This window comes from Elephas maximus, chromosome 4, assembly GCF_024166365.1.
Source record: "Elephas maximus indicus isolate mEleMax1 chromosome 4, mEleMax1 primary haplotype, whole genome shotgun sequence".
Taxonomy (NCBI): Eukaryota; Metazoa; Chordata; class Mammalia; order Proboscidea; family Elephantidae; genus Elephas; species Elephas maximus.
Window position 1 is genome coordinate 160446305 of NC_064822.1, and position 18757 is coordinate 160465061.

Sequence of the window (18757 nt, forward strand, 5' to 3'; positions counted from 1 at the left end):
TCTATAACCAGTGCTGTGGGGTGTAGACTAAAGAGGGGAACAAATGGTAAGAATTATACTTAGAAACTCTGACATCACTGTGGAGAGGCAAAAAGTTACAGAGACCTGAGAATTAATTAATTGATTAAGAACCTCAAGTTCTGGATGTAGATTTAAATTCAGGAACTGAGCGATGGCAGGGATAATTCAAGGGTGCTCACTAAACTGGCTCAATTAGTTTCATAGGAAACTTGGGAAATAGAATTTTAAGTCCTATTCTTACTATTTCATAAAATTGGTTTTAAGTCACATCACACTATTTCAATTGCCATGATGGAATACACTCTGACTTTACATAAGAAATATGATGTTGGCCAGAATTATAGGTATTTGCTTCCACTTTCTGTGATAGAACACCTCCAAGAGTAAACCAAAGAACCAAAATTAAAAACCCTATTTGGCTGGCCACTAACCTAGTACAGGTTAGCACATGTCAGTAAATACTTAAAAAGACTAATCAGAAAGGGAGTGGCCAGAAAGGCAGTGAGTGCAGTCTGCTCTCTGACAATTGCTGACCGGACACTTAGATGTGAGGAATTGGATAGGATATCAATGGTGTCTGTGGATTACGCCATTGACAGGGCTAACCGTGTAGGCTGTTACCACTTTTTAAATTTTCCCTTCAGTTTTAATGGGAAGACAAGCTACTATCAGTGATTTCACGCCTATATAACCAACTAATGCCTAACAAACCATGCAGATCAGTAAACGCTACCAAAATGTCCAAGATATTCTATAAAGTTCTTCCTTCTGATAAGGGGCCTCCTCAAAGTCATTTTTAAAAATTCACATCTGTACAAGTTAACTTTACTTCCCATTATTGCTATAAGATGTTCTCCAAACCTTCAGACTGCCATTTTCTAAATGACTCAGGTCATAAGGGAGACCAGGCAAGATTGTGAGGCATCAGCCACATCCAGCACCAGTATTAAAATTCATGCTTAATAGTGGTAGGAAATGACAGCTTCCTTTATAAATGAAAAACAATGTATTAGGAGTATGAATAATTCAGCCTCTATGAGGTTGCAAGCTTAACAGAAACACTTACTTCTTTGAGAGCAGCTGGGATTTTTTTCTGTTTTCTCCCTGATGGAATACTATGTAAGACTGATGATAAGGCACTTGAAGGAGATTTGTGATTTCCTGGAGATCCAATTTTCGGGGAGTGCTGGTGATCTAAAACAAATCAGGCACACTTATGTAGCCATTGGTAAGCATCCTGCAATTTGATTTAATGCAAATCAATAAACATTGTTGCATAATATATCCATGGAGGAATACTCAAGATACTGACAACTCTAATGGCCTCCAGTCAAGGAAAATGGATGGCTTGGAGGTGAGTGGGAGGAAGACCTCACTATCTATGGTTTTATGCTTTTCGACCTTTAAACCACATGATGAGATTTTGCATCTTTAGAATTCTGAAACGTGAATGAATGTACTAACTCAAAAAAATATGTTAAAAAGAAAACTTCCTTATTGATTTGGTTTTAAAAACCTAACAACAGTGCTTAGTGTCTAAATAGTAAAAAAAAAAAAAAAAATGTTACAATGAAAAAAGTGCTAGAAAAGGAGACGGGGACTCAGATGAGGAAGTAATTCTGACTGCAGAGGTTCAGGAAAAGCTGGGAAGAGAAGGTGATGTTTTAGTTGGTTATTAAGGTATAAGTAAGAGTTTGCCAGGCAAAAAGGAGAAAGGCAGAGAGCTTAATATGAGTAATGGCAGATGTGAAGTTATTTATTTGGCAAATGGGTAAATGTGCTGCAAAAGACCTCTTTAAAGTATTAAAAGGCAAAAATATCACTTTGAGGACTAAGGTGCACCTGGATCCAAGCCACGGTATCTTCAGTTGCCTCATACGCATGTGAAAGCTGGATGATGAATAAGGAAGACCAAAGAAGAATTAATTGATGCCTTTGAATTATGGTGTCGGCAAAGAATATTGAATATACCATGGACTGCCAAAAGAAAGAGCAAATCTGTTTTGGAAGAAGTACAGCCAGAATGCTCCTTAGAAGCAAGGATGGTAAGACTTGGTGTCACATACTTTGGACATGTTATCAGGAGGGATCAGTCCCTGGAGAAGGACATCATGCTTGGTAAGGTAGAGGGTCAGCGAAAAAGAGGAAGACCCTCAATGAGAGGGACTAACACAGTGGCTGCAACAATGGACTCAAACATAACAATTGTGAGGATGGTGCAGGACCAGGCAGTGTTTTGTTCTGCTGTACATAGGGTTGCTTAAGTTGGAACCGACATGATTGCACATAACAATGACATCTGCAGAATAATAAGGCTGGAAAAAAAGGCCAGATCTAAAAAACCTTAACTGTTGTTTAAAAATTAGGCAGTGGGAAACCAAAAGCTTTTGAAGCAGGGGAGTGTCTTAAACAGACTGAAGATTTAGAAAAATAAATCTGGCAATACCCAGGAGGAGTGATTTACAGCAGGAAAACCACTTAGTAAACTATAATAGTCCAGGCCAGAGATAATGAAAGTCTTCATCAGGGCTGAGATGGGGCAATCAAGACAAAGTCAGACCTTCAAAGATAAATTTGTCAAGATTCACTGATCAATTGGGTGTGTGTGAAGAGGGAGGGAGACTCAAAGATGAATTCTGCATGTTTGCAGCTTATACTGTATACCAGAGAGCAAAGGGAGGAACATAAAGCTGGCTAAGGAATAGATACATGGGTGTGTCTTCCAAGCAAATGTATACTTAGCAATCTATTAATCTATAAATGTATGGGTTCTGAAAGAGCATGCTGTCTAGTTTTATTCGCTCAGACATTGCCACTTCCTATTGAAAAACTACTCTTCATAGAAATGGAGCATAATCATTTTAAAATCAGGTCCTATAGCCTTCAGGAATTTAATTATAGATCCTTTCCCAAAATATAGACCTGTACAGTCCTGCTAGCTGCATCCACTTTAGAGATAGACTGGGGGCCCACAAATCATGAGTAAATGTACATGATACGTCATTTTGTATTTGGTTAAAGAGTTGCGCTAGAATTAGGCTAACAAATTGCCACCTAGTATATTTCCATAGAGAACTGATTTACGGACAGTTCCCTTTCAAATATCTTAAGCATTTCATCCTGTAATGGCATTTCTACAATTAATTTTCTTAACAAAACCTTATTTCACAGAGTAAAAATAAACTTGATTCCAATTTCTCTTGGGATTAAGAGTTAAGAAAGCTTTGTACTCATTTTGAGGCTGATAAAAAAAAAAACTTTTTTTTTTTTTTAACACCAATCATATTGCCAACATGCAGTGATACTTCTAAAAGGTTGTTTTGAAAGCATCTGGGGAATAAAGGAATTTTTGTTAAATCTTTTGCTTATTTATTACCTAATTTCTGCAGTTCTTGGAAACAATGTTCACATACTCTTGCTGGTTGATTTTTCAGGTAATCTAAACCATACTTATTCGATGAACAAGCTTGACATACAATCTGAAACACACATTAGAATTATTTCAATTAGAATATCCTTTGTGTCCAAACCATAAGAAATGATGCAATTTATCATGCTGTCTACTTTTTGAAATGTTTTCTCAGTCATTCAATCTCAATCTTCCTAACAACTCTAGGGAGCTCAGGCATGTAGTGACCTAACACACAGCACTGCCTTTGAAAGACGAGGAGACCACAGATTATTACTGAGTACTTACTAAATGAAATTGAATACTACATGAGTTACTGTATGTAAAATGTTTAGAATAGTGTCAGCCTGAGTAAGGCCTGTGTTAGCTGTACTCAGCAGCAGCACTGTCACCATCATTATCCCTGCTGCAACCACCACCTCTGCTGCTCCTTTACCAAGTGTCCTCCTCTGTATTAGATGCTCTTTATATAGGACCTCGTTTCCTCTTTACAGGACTCTCTGATGTAGCTGTTACTATGCTTATTTTAACTAATGCAGTCAGAAGGCTTAGAAACGTTACTGATAACTTCCACACTGAAAGTTCCCCCTACTAAATACTTGGTCATCTAGAAAAATGCAGTTTTAATATACTGCAGCACGTGAGAACCGAAGCCAATGAGACCGCCTCATTTTCCCAGGTTTCACAAGTTTTCCGCCTTTGACAGGGTGTAGTCTTACCACTTTTCTATCGCTTGTTTTAGTGGGAAATATTTGAGTTTTCCTTCTCTGACAGGTTTCTGCCTTACACAGGTTCTGGCTTTCACAGGTTTGGCTGTAATTAGCTGTGCAGAAATGTGAGGGTCTATTTAACTGTAGATTCGTTAGTATTTTTTAATGAAAGTTTCTATTACTGACATTCTAAAGTAACCTTTAGATGGGAGGGGGTGAGTTCCCCAAAAGATTTTTCCCCCTAAGTATGTAGGGAAAACACTAACCATGATTCAGATCCGTATTCTTCTTTCCTTCCTTCCTTTTCCTCTCCCCCACCCCCTCTCTCTTCCATTCTGGCAATGGTGGATGAGGGGAATATGCTAGCTCACTATGTACAGCCTGGAAATATTAAAAATCACAAGGGAGATGGGTGTTATCCTCCCCAACCTTTCCGCAGGCCCGGCAATGGTGTCGTCTCCAGGTCAGAGTGAATTCACTTGTGCAGATCATACACATTGTGACTCTGGTATCAGGAATCCAGATGGGAGCCTTTGATCCAAGGGGACTAACTTCCTCTTTATTTTCTGAGTCAGCCTGAGGAAGGAGAATGACACAGTCTGATTATCTCCATGCACATTGCCTGCTATAGAATCAGGCCTTTTTATTCGACAATGGAGTGTCACAGTGCTGCTGGTATCATGAAGGATGTGGGATGAAGTATGGGCTGTGATTTTTTTCATGTTGTCAGGAAATTAAGATTAGCCACATTCTAAAAATCCTCTAATATAAAATTAACTTAAGAAGATGTCTGTGGTCATGGGATGACAACTGATTATTGTCTTTTTTAAACTATTTTGTATTTTCAAAATTTTCTACGACGAGGTTTTATGACTTGAAGAAAACATCCATATGCTATCTGCTATCAGAGGCTTGCGGTTAGAAATTAATAGCAGGATAAATATTTAATTCTGAAATTACATACACGCCTCCAATCCGTCTGTAAACTTATGTTGATTTTTAACACCCCACTAGGGGGATAAAAACTTTTTTAAAGTAAAACCTGTTTAAAATGCACTGGAAGAAAAAAGACAGCAAAGATAATACCTCATCAAGACTCCTACTAGGACAGAATGTGATTCTTTTCTTGGCATACTCTTCTATGGACTTGGAAATTGCTTCTAGCCATTCATCCCTTTCTGTGGCAGAGCTGTTGGGGGCAAAAGAAGGTTCCATCAACCAGATGTCAGCTTTTGTTCTTTGCCTTCTTCTTATTTCTTTTCTTTCTCCCACGGCAACAGATTCTACCACCCTCCAATGACACTGTCACAGGCAGTAACTCTGAAGTTTGTTAATATGCACAAATAATCATATGGGCATTATAACCCTTGACATTTTAGCAAATAAAACGCATTATTTTTCCTTCCAAAAGTATTGCTTTCTAGTAAATGGCTTTTGAAGTTACTGCTAAATTTAAAAAACATTTTATAGTTCAGTTTAAGGGATAGTCATACAATGAATAGCCATGATTATTATAAAATCAAGGCGTTTCCTAAGACATCATCATAGAATTAAAAAATACTCCAAGGCATCAAGTTTCATATCCTAATTTACAGCACAGAATACTAAATATTTTTACATTACCAAATATTACTAAGAATTTCCAGAAAGGACAGCGAGGAAAGGGGAACATATTTTTGCTATCATAAAGTACATGTCAAATGAGTGGTTAATAAGGGAAACAGCCTCTGTTGTTGTTAGGATTCTTCTACCTATTCAGCCCACCAAGCTTTCTGTCCTTACCCCCAGTACATCTCATCTGTGATTCAAATCTAGAGGAGAACAGGCCAAATAGAGGGAAAGGCTATTTAGAACAGGGCGTTCCTGTTCTGCCTTTTTCTACAACCACACCCCCCCCCCCCAAAAAACTCTGGTAACCCTGAATCCTCACTGGTATCAGCACATTCATAAAGCCGTTATTTAATTTTTGTTTTGCATAATCAAAACTTAGAGGCACATTTTAGGATATTATAAATGATGGATTAATGATGAATGGACAGTGAGTTTAATAATGAATTTAAAACTCTAACATAATAAAATAAAATTGATCATAATGAACAGAACTGTGACTGTGTGAGAAAATGTCTAGGATTTTTAGAGAGGCACACTGAAGTATGCAGGAGTGAAACGACTTGCTTAACAGCAACTTGTTTTAAAATCCTTTAGACGAGAAAACAGGAAAAGCTGGAAAATCCTGATAATTCTTGAGTGTGGGTGACTGAATATGCAGTTTCACTGTATTATTCACTCTAATTTTAAGTATATTTGAACTTTTAAAAGATATTTTTATTGTTAAATATGCAATTTTATTTTTATATATGAAAAATATTTTTAAAATCCATCATAAGTAATGGTAAATACAGGCATATTTAGATGTATTTTGAAGAACCTGGAGCAGGTCAAAGAGATACTAAGAAAACCACTCACCTCTCCCTCAGTAATCACTCTTAGAAACATACTTACCTATAAAATGGCTTAGGTGCCATTTAGAATACGCACTCACATGGATATAAAGAGACAGATATCCAGTTTACATACAAAATTTAAAAACTAGTATATTTCTCAAATTTTCATTATATGTGAAAGTAAAAATAAAACAGAAACAACCCCTCTCTAACAACAAAAAAAAAACACTGCTACAACTCTGTTTTTGTCGTTAGTTGCCACTGAGTTGGCTCCAATTCACGGAGACCTCATGTATAACAGAACTAAACATTGCCCAGTCCTGGACCTTCTTCACGATTATTGGTGTGTTTGAGTCCATTATTTGACTATTGTCTAGTGCCTTAGAACCCAGAAGCTTATCTTCTAGCACTATATTGAACAATATCCTCTGATGATCCATACAGTTTTCACTGGCTAATTTTCAGAAGTAGATCACAGGCCTTCCTTTTCAGTCTTTCTTAGTCTGGAAGCTCCATTGAAGCCCATCCACCATGGGTGACCCTGCTGGTATCTGAAATACTAGTGGCACAGTTTCCAACATCATAGCAACAAGCAAGCCACCACAATAGAGCAAACTGATGACAGGTGGTGGACTGTCACAACTAGCTACTGCATAACATTACCACATAACATGTAAGAGTAACTACACGTTAGCCAATTGTGCTAAATGCTTTGCAAATGTCATTGCATCTCATTCTCAGAGCTCGCCTATGGAATATATGTTGCATCTTACCACTCACCATCACCATTTACAGATGAGGATTTGCAATGTTAGATATTGGTTTTAGACATCAGGCTACTAAGTGTGAAGCTGGTATCAGAGCCAAGTGTGGTTAAGGACTGAACCCTTCACCACGAGGTCATCTCTGGCCTTTGTTCGTGTTCTTTGAAGAATTACACAATGAGAACAAATACTTAGGCTTTCAAGCAAACATTCACAAAACATTACACTCCTTCCCTCCCTCCCCCACTTTTTACTGGAAGAGGTGACAGAAAGCAGAGAGGCAGATGGCTAATTTAAGAACTACTGTCTGATTTTCCTGGAGCCCTGGGAGACATCGTATGTGATTCAACTGTGTAGATCATGTCACATATGCTGTTCTTTCATTTAATCATTCCTGGATCTCTCTCGTGTGGGATTCTGCCAAAACAATGTTGACTAGCTCTTGAGAACACATTTCTCATGGACCACACACATTTGCCAGTAGCACAGAATGGATACATTGTAGCTCTCCTTTTGTAGCTTGGTGGCAGAAGAATTAGCATCTTAGATCAAAAAACAGTTAAACTAAGTATTCTTTTCTACAGAATGTGTACATTACTAGAAAGCATATTTGTAACTAATGAGTCCCATTTTCTCATTGGCTGGGACGAATTTCCAAGGGGAAAATTCCTCCGATTGAAGGTATTTCTGGTGTGTTATACCCCACCACAGCACTCACTACTTGTGCTAACTTGTTGGGTGTTACCCTCAGGTTCAAAGTCCACATCACTTCAGTTCATTTCAGTGACATTCACTGGGTATCTAATAATGACCAGGAACTAAGCCTAGAACTGGGCATACAAAATACACCTTACTTCTAAGTGCTCACAATTCAGGTGAGACCTAGAACAAGTAATTAACGTATGAGATCATAAATGTAAGGAAGATAAATAATATAGTAGTAAATTACCTTGCTGAGGATGAGGATCAAAGTAGCGGGGAAGGCTCTGCAGAGGTGATGGCTTAGAATTACATGAGTTTGACAGAGAACTCTGCAAGCCTCTCTGTGCACTCCCATTCAGTCTCCTAGCTCTGGTTATCATCTCTTAGCTGATGATTCCCATATATATGCCTTGTCTTAGTCATCTAGCACTGGTATAACAGAAATACCACAAGTGGATGGTTTTAACAAAGAGAAGTTTATTCTCTCACAGTCCAGTAGGCTAGAAGTCCAAATTCAGGGTGCTAGCTCCAGGAGAAGGCTTTCTCTCTCTGTTGGCTCTGGAAGAAGGTTCTTGTGAGGCATCAGTCCTCCCTTGGCCTGAGAGTATTTCAGCACAGGAACCTCAGGTCCAAAGCACACGCTCTGCTCCTGGCACTGGTTTCTTGGTGGTATGAGGTCTCCTTGACTCTCTGCTCACTTCTCTCTTTTATATGTCAAAAGAGATTGGTTTAAGACACTACCTAATCTTGGAGACCTCATCAATATAACTGCCACTAATCCATCTTATTATATCATAGTGACAGGATTTACAACACATAGGGAAATCACACCAGAAGATAAAATGGTAGGCAATCATACAGATATTTTTGTGGGACACAATTCAATCTATGACATGCCTCTAGTCCAGGTTTCCTTCTGAGATCTGAATACTTATATAAACTGACTTCTTGATGGCTCTGTTTTGATGTTTCATAGACACTTCAAATTCAACGTCCATGTCTAAAACTAAACTTCAGATTTCTCCCTGAAACTTGTCCTGTCCCACTGTTCTCTATCACAGTGAATGGCAACACCCACCAACCTTCACACACTGTACAAGCTGGAGACTCACTCTTAATTCCTTGATCCTTCTCATCCCCTATGTCCAATTAATCACCCCCATTAATCCCCCCCCCAATCCATTTTCCATACAGCAGCCAGATAATATTTTTAAAATGCTAAGGTGATCACATCATTCCCTAGTATAAACCTTTCAGTGGCTTCCCATGGTTCTGCATGATCTATCTCATCTTCCCTTCCAGCCCTATCTTAGGTCACTCTGCCTCTTGTTCTCTGTGCTCAGGCAGCACTGGCCTTTCAGTTCTTCGAATATGCCATGCCTCTTTCTACCTCAGGGCCTTTGTACACACTGTTCCTAGTGACCAGGAGCCTCTTTCTTTCTTCCCTGCCTAGCTTTCCAACTCCTACTTACCCTTCTGATGTCAATATACATAGAAGGTCTTTAGGACAGTGAGTCAGCTATTCCTGCTCACCCCTCTCCCCCAAATCTAGCTCAAGGTCCCTTGTTTTACAGTATCTAGTACTTTTCCTGTATACTACTTAATCACAATGGTAATTAATTGTTAATATTTGCTAAGTATATGTCTTCCCTAAGTAAATGTGAACTCAGTGAAGGAAACCAAAACCGAACCCATTGCTATTGAGTTGATTCTGACTCATAGTGACCCTGTAGGACAGAACAGAACTGCCCCATAGGGTTTCCAAGGAGCAGCTGGTGAATTCGAACTGCAGCAGCAGTTAGCAGTCAAGCTCTTAATCGCTATGCCACCAGTGTTTCAGTGAAGGAAAGGTTTTTTTAATTCTCCACTGGATCCTGGTGTCTAGTACAATGCCTGGCTTGGGGTAGAGGCTCCATGTTACTTAATAAATGAAGGGACGAATTCCAGGCAGCAAGAGCAGCCTGTGTCTTAAGGTGGAAGGACAGTAGGCTGGTGTGTGTGGAAAAGCACAAGCAGATCCGCGCTGATGGAAGATGCAATGCTTTGCCAGGTGGATGCAGAGAGTGAATGGACGTCAGGTTGGTAAGGCAGACAGGAATCTATATAGACACCCAAACCACCACTGCCATCGAGTCAATTCCAACTCATAGCGACCCTACAAGACAGAGCAGAACTGCCCCATAGAGTTTTCAAGGAGCGCCTAGTGGATCCAAACTGCCAGCCTCTTGGTTAGCAGCCGTAGCACTTAATCACTGTGCCACCAGGGTTTCCGAACCTATATACAGGGTGGGGGAACTCAAAAGAAGAGGAGCATAACACACTGGTGGCATTCAGTGTGTGTTAGCTCCCCTCCCACAACGCCAGCTAAACTCATTCTTCAAAATTTATTTTTCCTTTACAGAGAGTTTTCCGGTTTTATGATTTCTCCTGTATATCCCATATTCAATCCATCGGTAATCCTTTTGTCTTTACCTGATTCTTACCACTTCTTACCACCCTAATCCACAACATCATCAACTATAGCCTATAGACTCCTATAGTACCCCAATATTCCAACTTTCAAACAGCAACCAGAGTGGTCTTTAAAAAATATAAATTGGACCATATTGCCTCTCAGCTTAAAACCCTCCAATGGTTTTCCATCACATTTAAAAATCCAATGGCCTCACAAAGGTCTATAAGGCCCCACATGACCCAGCCCCTACCTACCCCCGACCGCTTTTCTCAGGTTTAACATTCCCTGAAGCCCTAGGCTTCATCTATACAGGACTTCTGGCTCTCCCTGTAACATACTAAACTCTGTCCTGCCCACTTTGTATTTATTTTGTACCTGTTGTTTCCTTCACCTGGAATTTACTTCTCTGCTACTCTCGGAAGGATCTTTTCTGATTCCCCTATTAAAATAGTCCTGTTCCATCAAAATCTATCCACTCATCTTACTTTATTCTTCTTCATAATATCTGATATCTCAAATTATATATATATTTTTTCACCAGACGACTGTGTATCTGAAGTCCCTGGGTACTGTAAGTGGTTAACGCACTCGACTGCTAACTGAAAGGTTGAAAGTTTGAGTCTACCCAGAGGCAACTCAAAAGAAAGGAACGGTGATCTACTTCCAAAAAATCGGCCATTAAAAACCCCAGTTCTACACTGAAACACATGGGGTCGCCATGAGTCAGGCTTGACTCAATGACAACCAGTTATTGTGTAAAGCCCCCTTTAGAATGTAAGCTCCACAAGGGCAGGAATTTTGCATCCCCAGTTCCTGGAACAGTGCCTGGCACAGGAAAGGCGGTCAATAGATATCTGTTGAATGGATGATGACATTAGACTCCCTCCTTCCCTGACAGCTTTCCTAGATGCCATTCTCCAAGCAGTCAATCTCTCCTATTTCTAAAGTTACTCATACTTAGCAAGGGTTACTGTCAGTAAGCTCTGCACATTATTGAGGGCCAGTGCCAGAAAGTACTAACAAAAAGAAAAACAGAAGAAGGGTTCCATATTTTATATTAAAAAAAAATATTTTATATATGACCTTCCTCCCCTTAAAATAAAAATAACATTCATATACAACTATCTTTTGAAAAAGTGTTTTCTGTGAAAAGAAGTGTTTTCTAGAAGGTAATCCTACACTTCTGTTATTGCATAAGCCTCATTTATAAAAGGTATACTTTCTGCTGTTCTAGTGTCTTCTCAGTAAGACTGATTTTTTTCATCCTGTACCGACCATGCTTCTTAGCTCAAGTAGATACATAAGATTATACGGGCTACTCCTGTTCTGAGGCAAGATGCGAAGGCAGAAAGGGACAAGAGCTCATTGAATGGACACGGGAAATACAGGATGGAAAGGAGGAGTGTGCTGTCACATTATAGGGAGAGCAACTAAGATCACATAACAATGTGTGTATAAATTTTTGTATGAGAAACTAACTTGAACTGTAAACTTTCACTTAAAGAACACACACACAAAAAAGGTTTAAAAAAAAAAAAAAGAATGTGTGGGATTCTGACCAAAAGGGGAAATAACAAACCCAGAGAAAGCAAATTGCATTTAAGGATAAATGAATGAGGATAATAAAGACTAAGTCATAATTAATTAGGACTTCTTTGAAGTTACACAAATATCATATAAACCTGTACCAGAATTGTTCATTAAACCTGTCAGGTATTAATCTGGAAAAACGTGAGAATCTGGATATCTACCTGATAGGCAACCAAAGAAAGGAAGATTTACTATAATTTTCTGAATTACTTAATTTTAATAAAACAGAATTTTGTTTTTACTAACACTCATTTTAGTTAAGAAACTTAAGTTCAATTGAAAACTTGACTTTTCTATAGGCATTCCCTCTTGGATCTTTGAATATAACTTATTTTTGTGTGTGTGATAAAAATATATTTAAAAAAACATTCGCCTTTTCAACATTTTTTTACATGTACAATCAGTGACATTAATTACGTTCATCTATACAACCATCTATACAACTCTGGTGGTATAGTGGTTAAGAGCTCAGCTGTTAACCAAAAGGTCAGCAGTTCCAATCTACCAGCCACTCCTTGGAAACCGTATGGGGCAGTTCAACTCTCTTATCGACTCCATGGCAATGGGTTTTGTTTTTTAAATACAATCATCTCCATTATCAGTTTCCAAATATTTCCATCACCTTTAACAGAAACTCAGTGGCCCCTAAGCAATGACTCCCCTTTTCTCCCTCCCTCCTGCCCCGGTAACCACTAACAGACTTTGGGCTCTATACATTTGCCTATTCTAGAAAATTTATATAAGTGTGATCATACAATATTTGTCCTTTTGTGACTGTCTTATTTCAGTCAGAACAATGTTTTCAAGGTTTGTCCACTGTGTAGCATGTAACAGGACTCTATTTCTCTTTATACCTGCATAATATTCCATTGTATGTGTATATCACATTTTGTTTATCCACTCATATCTTGAACATTTAGGTTGTTTCCACGTTTTGGCTACTGTGAATAGTCCTACAAAGAATACTGGTGTACAAGTATCTGCTTACACTCCTGCTTTCAATTCTTTTGGATATATGCCTATGAGTAGAACTGCTGGGTCATATGGTAATTCTATATTTAACTTTTTGAGGAACCATCAAACTGTTTTCCACAGTGGAAAATACTTTTAAGAACAAAGTTCAAGTACTGCCAGGAGCCTGCTGTACAGGGACTTGATGCTCTTTGTACTTTTTGGTCAAACTCCAAAAAAAAAAAAAAAAAAAAATTATAGTGTCAGGTGATCAAGAGTTACTTTCACTCTACAAATACGGATCTGGGGGATGCTTCAGGTACCCCCAAAAAACTTTGCTTGCTCTGGAAGGTAGCTGGGAAGCATTTGACAAACACTGAACAAAGGTGTTTGTCTTCCTTTGTTATCTGGTATCAGGCAGCAGTGGCCATTCTGCATCACAGGAGAGACAGGATCTGGGGAACTGCTCTTGCAGTTCTCCAATTGGGGGACGTCAGACATCTGGTCTGAGTCCTTGACATGGACATAGGCAGCACTATAATGGCTAAAGCAGGGATTTCAGTCTCAGATACACCTACCTAGGTTGAAATTACAGCTCCACTACTTACTAGTTGTATTATCTTGGACATTTTATTTACTCTCTCTGAGCCTCCATTTTTCTCACCTAGAAAGCCAAGATGATACCTATACCTCAAGTTATTATGGGAATTAAAAGAAAAGTATAAAACATTTAGCACTGCGCCTGATGCAGAATAATAAATGGTTTCAGGTGCTAAGATCCTAGCTGATTTTAGTGGTACAGACATAGCTAGAGGCAGGCTGGCTGGATTCCAACACTGGCTCTGCTACTGAGTAGCTGGGTAGCTTTTCTCTTCACTGTTTTTGTCATTAGTTGCCGTGCAGTCAGCTCCAACTCATGGCAACACCATGTACAACAGAACAAAATGTCCAGTTTCTCACCATACAATGGGTATAACGGCAATAACTTACCTCAAAGGGTTGTTGTGAAGATTCAATGAGTTAATACATGTAAAGTGCTTACAATAGTGCCTGGCACAAAGTAGGCTCTACCTAAGCGCTTGCTACTATTTTCATTACATCAAAGGTCGGGTCTGAGAAGAGAGCCACATGGATTCTCTACTCAGATCCTACAGTGGAGCAAGCTATGGCCGTTGCTCCATCTCCTCCCCAGTCAAACCTGCCAAACATCCACTTTTGCTGCTCTGCCAATAACTCAATAATTCATGTGTACCCCACTTTGATATGAGTCATACAGCTCCGCATTTCCTAAGAGCTTGATTTCATATTATGCCAAGATATTCTGATTTACAAATAAGTCACTGCAGGTTCCATTTTGAGGCAATGCGGTGCCATATAAATGATAACGGTTTTAAAAGCATTTATAGCCTCACTTTGCCAGCTCTGCATCCTTAAGTCAGCAACTCAATTCTCCTATGACTTAGTTTCTTTATTTTTATTATGTGATGACATCTACCTTACAGGTTTGCTATGGCCTTTAAATGATATGTGAAAATTTCCCAGTAAACTATAAAGCACTAGATGTTTTTTAAAAAATACTATGTGCCACTGTAAAAAGATTTGAAATGCTCAACTTTAAAAGTATGATCAGCAAATCACTTTTCAGCATTATTATTCTATTTAGAGGAATGTTTTTATCTTCTTGCTTCTAGTACATTACCTCATCAACTCTCAGCCATTTTCCTGCATGGTAAATCAAGAGTAAATTGCATGGTATTGGGGAAGAGAGAGAGAGAGAGAGAAAAAAAAAAAAGTAAGTCTAATAGTTAACCTAAATACAAAAAACACTGGAGATAGCTGAACCTGTAAAACTAACAAAAATTCATCTATACATTTTTTTTTAAAAAAAATTTTACCTGGCTGAGAGAATGAAGGAACGTTCTACACTTTCAATCTTTAGTTCATTCTGATATGCTTCTTGGGTGGGTTTTCTGACCTGGAAGAAAGCACAAAAAATTTAAGTAAACCCATCGCCTCCTGAAAATCCCAACTTGGAAGCGTTGTGCAAATTTCCCAATGCCCCTGCTTGCTGTCCTCTAAAACCAACCTTCCTAGCCAGCTTTATCTACCGCTACTCTTGGCCATTTACTCTGTGCTTCAGATGAATTAAAGTACCCCCACACAGGCCCAACATCATCACCTCCAAGCCTTTGCTCATGCTATTCCTCTACCTGGAATGCCTTTCCCCAGCCTCTCGAAATGGCTCCATGTGAACTATCCTTCAAGGCTCATTGCTTCTTCCTTGAAAAAGACTTCTGTCTTCCCTCTTTCCTAGCTGCTACCAATACCTCCATCAAGCCCCACCAAAGGCTGCACATTTTTTCATTTTCTGAACTCCCAAATACTTTAACTGTACCTTTAAAATCATATTTATCACTGTCTACAGAAATTTTTATGGGTAGTATATTATCTTCTCAACTAGTTGCTAAGCTCTGGGACGGAGGGAGCACAAAAAAAAATTATGCTTCAAATCATCTTTGTATTTTCCACCAAACTTACTACATGTTTGTTCATAGTAGTTCTCAGTAATGATTCTACAAATGAATTAATGCATAAGTGAACAAATAAATGCATAAATGAACAAACAAATGCTTGAATAGTAACATGGAGAAAGAAAAGTTAAGGATGTGAGAAAGACGATTACCTTAGGGCATTCTCTCTGTTTGGGTAAAAAAAAAAAAAAATGGTATTCTACCAGACTCACAAACCCACCTTCATTCCAGCCAATGAGAGCATGTTGTTTAGTTTAAACATCCCAGACTGCACAGGCGTTGTATACAACAGGGCATCATTAAACTAAAAATAGAAATATTTCACAGGAAAAATAAACAAATTTCAGCTATAGAGATATAGATAAGACACAGGCGTGAAGAAAAAACACTGTCTCTTTGCTAACAGCTCTCTGAATAAAATACTTGTGTTTTGTTTATATTAACTGGAACCACCTAGAGTGTTTTAGTAGAGTATTATTAAAAAAGTAATTTTCTAGAAAATATGCTTCTTTTCCAAGTCCTGTAGCAGATTGTTTTCTGAATTCTAAATCCCACTAAGGTATTACAATCTGCCTAAATAAATAACTAATAAAAACAATTCTTTCATATTAGAAATGAAGTAAACTAAATCCTAAGAGGGAATAATGCTCTGGGTATGCATCGTAACAGATTTTATTTCCCTATACTTGAAATGCAAATATGCAATCCAGCCAGTCAAAAAAAAAAAAAGATCCCATTAAAACCATTATTAGAATGTACTAAGCTTGCCTGTCTTATACAAATGTCTTCTTCTATTAAACAATTACCCCTGCCTTGGACACAATAGAACCACACATGGCTTCTTACCAGGAAAAACATTCGGGGCTGCATGACTTTCCGGGATAGCTTCATCAAAGTTCCTTCTTTCAGAAAGACCTGATCCATCCAAAGAAACATCCATTTAATCTACCATTGTAACATAACTACAATACCTACATACATACATATACGTGTGTGTGTATCACCATTATTAAAGGAAAGCACTATTTTCATATAGAGATTCCCACCATTTAATCCTACCATCATAATATGATTACAATACATATATATTATTCGTACGTATGGGTAAATACACATACACACATATACATACACAAATGTGTATGTGTGTGTGTATAAAAACGTGTGTATGTATACATAAATGTGTCTGTGTGTATTGTGTGTGTGTGTGTATATAAAAACCCACTGCCATTGAGTCAATTCCGACTCATAGTAATCTTATAGGATGGAGTAGTACTGCCCCACAGGGTTTCTAAGGCTGTAAATCTTTACAGAAGCAGACTGTCACATCTTTCTACTGCAGAGCGTCTGGTGGGTTCGAACTGCTGACCTTTTGGTTAGCAGCCATGCACTTAACCACCATTATGCAACCAGGCGCCTTATATCTATGTGTACAGAAACAAAACAAAACAAAAACACCTGCTGCTGTGGAGTTGATTCCCAATCATAGTGACCCTACAAGACAGAGCAGAACTGCCCCATGGGGTTTCCAAGGAGCAACTGGTGGTTTCAAACTTCTGGCCTTATGGTTAGCAGCCAAGCTTTTAACCACTGTGCCACCAGGGCTCTATGTGTATATATGTATATACATAAATAGCTTCTTCCTCCAGTATTGTTTCTTTTTGCGGGGGAAGGGGGCTAGTTTCCCTGTGACTTTTTACAGTCATGGTTTCCTTTAAAACCCTATAAGTCATTTAGGAATGAGACAAGCTAGCAGAGTTCCAAAAATCCAGTACTGGCCACAGGGGTACTACGCGGTCTGTCATGTAATTGACTGAATGTGTACTTGATCCTGAGGCAGATCATATCCTGATAACTGCATCTGTAATTGCCTCAAACACATTCCCTAGGCCTCCTTTGTGCTCTATGAGGAGCATCAAAATACCAATTTTCTCCCTCCCTAGGTCTTCTTTTTTAAAATATGTCTATTTGGAAATGAAAGACTGTAAATGAAATTGTCTTTTAAAGCTGTGTGAGGTCAGTTGGTATTACACATAAAATGATCCCATTTAATCAGAGACTCTGTGGGGTCCTTTGCTATTCTCTAAATTGAATTGGACTTCTTGTCACAGTGACTTAAATCATGAATGTTTTTAATGGATAGAATGAATATAGCTGATCCAGATTAAGTCAATGAAGAGTAACAATAATATCTATTTTCATAACTATATGAAAATTATCTACAAATGGCACCTAAATGCATAATATTAAATTTGCAAAAGGTGGTTTGAAACACTTACCCGTCCAGGCTGCACTATTTCGTGGTGTCCATTCAAGCTGTACTGAATTTGCATAAGTTTCTGAAAGTTGTCCTACAGAAAGAGAAAGCCAAGTGTATGAAGGCTCAGGCTCCCAGGTTCAATTATACACTAGCTGCTGAAATCAAGATACTTACTCCTTGCTTCATAGTATCATTGGCATGGTTGGCTACCTCTATAACAACAGCAAGGGCATCTAAAATACATAGGAACAGAAGGGACATTTGGTCATTACCAATGAAATGAACGATTTGCAACATTAAGCAATTCTAGTCAGCAAGATAGCTAGTTAATAGCAATCAATCTCTGGAGAAGTCTACTTGACTATGAGTAAGTACAAATATAGATGATGTGGTTCAACAAGGGCAAAACCAAGGAAATTAATTCAGGCAAAAACAATACTTATGGAAAAATTGAGCCAAAGAAAAACAATGAAGATACATACTAGACCACATGCACCATTGGTATCAAGGTCAGGGTTGTTTGTGCTGAGATTTGATATTCCAGTTAAGATTACAAGGATGAGAACAGGATCTCACCTAGAAGCCATAGATCATCCCAGTATAAACTGCCTTGGAAGAAAATGATATTGGGGAAAAGGATCCAGGATAGGAAAACAGAACCGTGAGGAGCAACTACTTAAGAGAGCCGGAGCTCAGCCTCCTGCTCTTTATCTGGTGCCAAGAGGCAAGAGTCAGAAATGGAAGTTAGAAATGTCACATGGGACTTTACTTGACCTTACAAAACTACAAGCATTATCCTGTGAGCCAGATTATTTGACTTTATGGGACTGTCTCTGTTTTATTATTTTTTCTTAATCCCTTGTCTTTAGCAAGGAGCCCTTGGGTGGTGGTTAAGTGCTAAGCTAACCAAAAGACTGGTG

The 18757-nt window shown here is 38.5% G+C and overlaps 1 protein-coding gene across 1 annotated transcript in view; it reads right to left on the reverse strand.

The window, feature by feature from the left end:
• FGD6 (FYVE, RhoGEF and PH domain containing 6) overlaps positions 1–18757 on the reverse strand; it is a 142580-nt gene that overhangs the window by 15877 nt on the left and 107946 nt on the right. Inside the window, exons 10-18 of the mRNA XM_049884083.1 lie at positions 18012–18070; positions 17857–17928; positions 16424–16492; positions 15798–15881; positions 14942–15021; positions 5227–5329; positions 4570–4716; positions 3398–3500; positions 1088–1215 (exon numbers count right to left, since the gene is read on the reverse strand). Coding sequence (XP_049740040.1) covers positions 1088–1215; positions 3398–3500; positions 4570–4716; positions 5227–5329; positions 14942–15021; positions 15798–15881; positions 16424–16492; positions 17857–17928; positions 18012–18070 — 845 coding nt within the window. The remainder of the gene's footprint in view (positions 1–1087; positions 1216–3397; positions 3501–4569; positions 4717–5226; positions 5330–14941; positions 15022–15797; positions 15882–16423; positions 16493–17856; positions 17929–18011; positions 18071–18757) is intronic.